Raw genomic sequence first — 3,652 nt, 5'->3', positions numbered from 1 at the left:
TCAGTTATTTTGGACATATTGAGTCACTTCGGATGAGTTCTGAGTAATTTTTTGTCATTTTGGACATTTTTTGACTATTTGTGAGACATTCAGGCAGTTTCGATTCAGGCAGGTGTTTGTCATTTTGAACAGGTTTTGATTAATTTTGGGTCTGAAGCGTGCACACTGTAACTCACATAGAAACAGATTTTAAACACTTGTTAGATTATAAAACGTGATCAGCCACAGGTCAGGTCTAACAGCAGGACTGATGCTGGACTCATCAGGTCGTATAGAATAAACCGGGATGATCAGCAGTGATCCGGGTTCGGATCAGTGGACCCTGATCAGTGCCGTCTCTCACCACCGGGCCTCTCGGGGCGTCTCTGTATCCTTGTTTCCGTTGGTGGAAGTCAAAGTTGGCTCCAGAAGCTTTGGCCACCTTCTCCAGGATCGACTCCGGCTCCACGTCTTCGTCCCCGCGAGCGTTGATGGTCACATGGGCTCCCTGAGGTCACATGACAGAGACGCTGATGAACCTGGTTTGCAACAACCGACCTGCCGACCTGCTGACAGGCGTCTGGTCTCATCATCAGTTCAGCCATTGCAGTGTGAAGATACTGAATCGTGCAGCTTTGTTTCCAGTGACAGGAGCGTAGAAAGTGAGACCGACCTTCAGGAAGCCGGCGACGGAGCTCACGTGGTTGGCACATAATCCCTTCCTGGAGTCCTTCACACCTTCACCTGTCTGCAGGAAGCAGGAAGGAGGAGCAGCAGCTTCAGGAAACGTTCACACCGCTTCAGGTTTTTTCTCATCACTCAACACTTTCACACGTCTGTTGTTGTGTGTTGTCGTCGTGTGTGTTTGTGTGTCTCACCCAGTTTATGAGGACGTATTTGGGCAGACCAGAGTTCGGATCTTGGACCCGACAGAACCCGTACATCACCTTCCCGCTGTTCAGCTCCTCCACCAGCTCCTCCAATCCTCCATCTGCTCCCACAGAAATGAATTAAAATGATAATAACAAAGCATAAAAATACAATAAAATACCCAAAACTAGGAAGTGAATGTAATATATAAAGAGCTTAAAAAATCAATAAGATGATAAAAATAAAGTGAAGAAAAGTAGAATAATAGACTGAAGACTTTTTAAAAAGAAGTAAAGGAAGGCAAAGTATTAAAGCCAATAAAATAAATGTATATTCTAAAAATAAATCAATAAATAAATATAGGGGAACTTGGATGACAAAACTATGCATAAATACAATAAATAATAATAATAATAAAATCTAAATAAGCAAAATGATTCAGCTTTAAAGCATCAAAATAAAATAACAAATAAATAAAATGAATATATAGCAAAAAAAAAATAATGCAGGAAGGGGAAATTTAATGAAAATAACAAAGCTTGAAAATGCTGCAGTTTGAGCTGCCAGCTGATTGGCTGATTGGACACGTGCAGGAACATCACAGGTGTTCTTAATGAACATGTTCTAAATGTTCCACTCTGTTCTTTATTCACACTTTAAATGCAGTAAAGTTCACAGCAGCTGATAAATGTGCAGCTCTGAGCTACTGGAGCTGAAATCAGGACTTCAACGTCACATTTTGGTCGTTTTAATTTTACGTTTGGTGGTTTTTTACGTCTTCTTATGGTCGTTTTGTGTCACATTTTTGTGGTTTCATGTCAATCTGTGACTTTTGCATTAGATTTCGGCTGTTTTAGATGTTTTCTGCGTCACATTGTGGCTGTTTTGTCGTTTCCTGGTTGTTTTATTGACATTTCTCTCGTTTTATTTCTCTTTCTGTACCTGTTGTGACACATTTTAGTCACTTCTGTGACGTTGTGGTCGTTCTGCACCACGTTCTGGTCGCTTTATATCCTTTTTGTTTCAGATTCTCAGGAACACGCTGAATAAACAGCTGATAAATGTTCCTCTCTGGTCCTCACATCCCTGTGAGTGCAGTCAGCTGGCAGTCTGACCTAAGTGGAGGTTTACTGTGTAGAAGGTAGAGTTCAGTCAGGTCTCACCTCCGGTCTCTGCCAGGCGCAGGTCGTTGCTGTTGCCTTCGTAGGTGAACAGAGCCCTGAAACACACACAGAACTTCAGAGATGCAGAACCGACGCCGGGGCCCGGTCCTGCTCAGTGAAACTCACCAGTTCTTCTGCGACTTCCCGTCCACCACGTCCTTGTAGGCCGCCATCAGAGCGGCGCCGTTCTTGCTCAGGTTCAGCGACATCTCGTTCCTGAACCGGCGGGTCCGACCCAGAACCAGACGGAGTTTAATCCGGACAGAACGCGACCAGAGAACCGCCGAGCGAGACTCACTGCAGCAGCAGCAGCAGCAGCAGGCGGAGGTCAAACCAGTCGGGTCAGAAGATCCAAACCTGAAGAGCTGCATTCTTCCTGCAGTTCCTCCCTCAGACTCCACTCCTTCACCCGGAGTGTGTGTGTGTGTGTGTGTGTATGTGTGTGTGTGTCAGTCAGACAGACACACAAAGTGGGTGTGATTAGTAGTGATTGTTCTGCACAATGACGGAAGAAAATTCACAAGAAATGAACTGACTCAACAAACACAGTGAAAAGTCTGTTTGTGTTCATGTTGTGTCTCTTTGTGGTGGTTTTGTGTCTCTTTGTGATCGTTGTGTCTCTTTGTGGTCATTTTGTTTTGTCTTTGTGACTGTTTTGTGTCTCTTTATATTAGTTTTGTGTGTCTTTCAGTTCATTTTGTGTCTTTGTGGTGGTTTTGTGTCTGTTTATGTTCATTTTGTGTCTTTGTCCTGCCGACACACTGATGTTTGTCGCACTGAGCTCAGAGCAGCTGTGACGTTGTGTGTCTGCAGGACGTTGTGTTGTCGTGCTGCTCCAGGGTTCCTCTGGTCTCCTGTTCTGGTGTCGGTGGGTTCCAGCGTCTCTGGTTCTTCTGGTTCTTCTGCTACTGTTCCACTCTGAGGGTCCATGTGTTGTGCTGGTGGTTCTCTACTGGGTTCTGGTTCTGGTTCTACTGATCCTCAGAACCTCCCCGCTAGAACCTCTGGTCCTTCACCTGAAACCACCAGAGTGTAGCTGCAGCGTCTGACCAGCAGGGGGAGTTTGAACATCACAAACAGGAACCACAACAGACACACAAAGCTGCTGGTCTGTTGTGTGTCTGTCTCATAGTTGTGTCTCTCTGTGGCTGTTTTTGTGTCTGTTTGTTGTCGTCTCGCTCCTGTTTGTGGTTGTTTTGTGTTTCTGTTTTGTCATTTTATGTCTTTTTGTGTTCATTGTGTGTTTCTTTGTGATCATCTTGTGTGTGTTGTGATGGTAATTTTTTGTCCGTGGTCATGTTGTGTGTCTTTGTGTAGTCGTGTGATGCTGTTCCTTCTCTGTATCTCCAGTCTCAGAACACCACCCGTCTCTGTGGACTCTGTCATGTCGTCCTGCTTCCTGCTGATGCCGTCGTCTGAGGATTTATGGTCGTGTAAATGTGTAGCACGGTGAACCGGAGCGTTGTGTAGCTGGAGGATGTTACTGCAGCTGTGTGAGTCTGGGTCCAGCTGTTCATGAGCTCAGAGCAGAAACACTCAGAGGTCTCCACACCGGTCTAACGGAGACAGAAGCTCCAGGACTGGTCTGATCGAACAGCGGTACCAGCCTCTGGAAGCTCTCTGAGATGTTCTGGATGCAC

General features: G+C 45.4%; 2 protein-coding genes across 2 annotated transcripts in view; both read right to left on the bottom strand.

Moving 5' to 3' along the window:
* Positions 1-3,652, bottom strand: part of LOC103366597 (probable E3 ubiquitin-protein ligase bre1) — a 27,079-nt gene that overhangs the window by 2,726 nt on the left and 20,701 nt on the right. The window lies entirely within an intron of this gene.
* Positions 15-2,319, bottom strand: LOC103366589 (drebrin-like protein B). Its single transcript, XM_008294358.1, has 5 exons — positions 2,139-2,319; positions 2,013-2,068; positions 858-970; positions 653-727; positions 15-487 (listed from the first exon to the last, which is right to left on the bottom strand). Exons 1-5 carry the CDS (start codon positions 2,219-2,221, stop codon positions 263-265), a joined length of 552 nt encoding a protein of 183 aa, XP_008292580.1. The 5' UTR covers positions 2,222-2,319; the 3' UTR covers positions 15-262.

Source organism: Stegastes partitus, unplaced genomic scaffold, assembly GCF_000690725.1.
Source record: "Stegastes partitus isolate 25-593 unplaced genomic scaffold, Stegastes_partitus-1.0.2 Scaffold955, whole genome shotgun sequence".
In the NCBI taxonomy this organism is placed as follows: Eukaryota; Metazoa; Chordata; class Actinopteri; family Pomacentridae; genus Stegastes; species Stegastes partitus.
The sequence above is the reverse complement of the archived record's forward strand: the minus strand, read 5'-3'. Positions and strand labels throughout refer to the sequence as shown.

What these genes read in the sequence shown, in the direction of transcription:
- LOC103366589 (XM_008294358.1), bottom strand. Translation starts at nt 2,221, where the DNA reads ATGTCGCTGAACCTGAGCAAGAACGGCGCCGCTCTGATGGCGGCCTAC. An exon ending in GCGCCTGGCAGAGACCGGAG is followed by an intron (nt 971 to 2,012) that starts GTGAGACCTGAC and finishes CTGTGGGAGCAG; the next exon opens with ATGGAGGATTGGAGGAGCTG. An exon ending in CCGTCGCCGGCTTCCTGAAG is followed by an intron (nt 488 to 652) that starts GTCGGTCTCACT and finishes ATGTGACCTCAG; the next exon opens with GGAGCCCATGTGACCATCAA.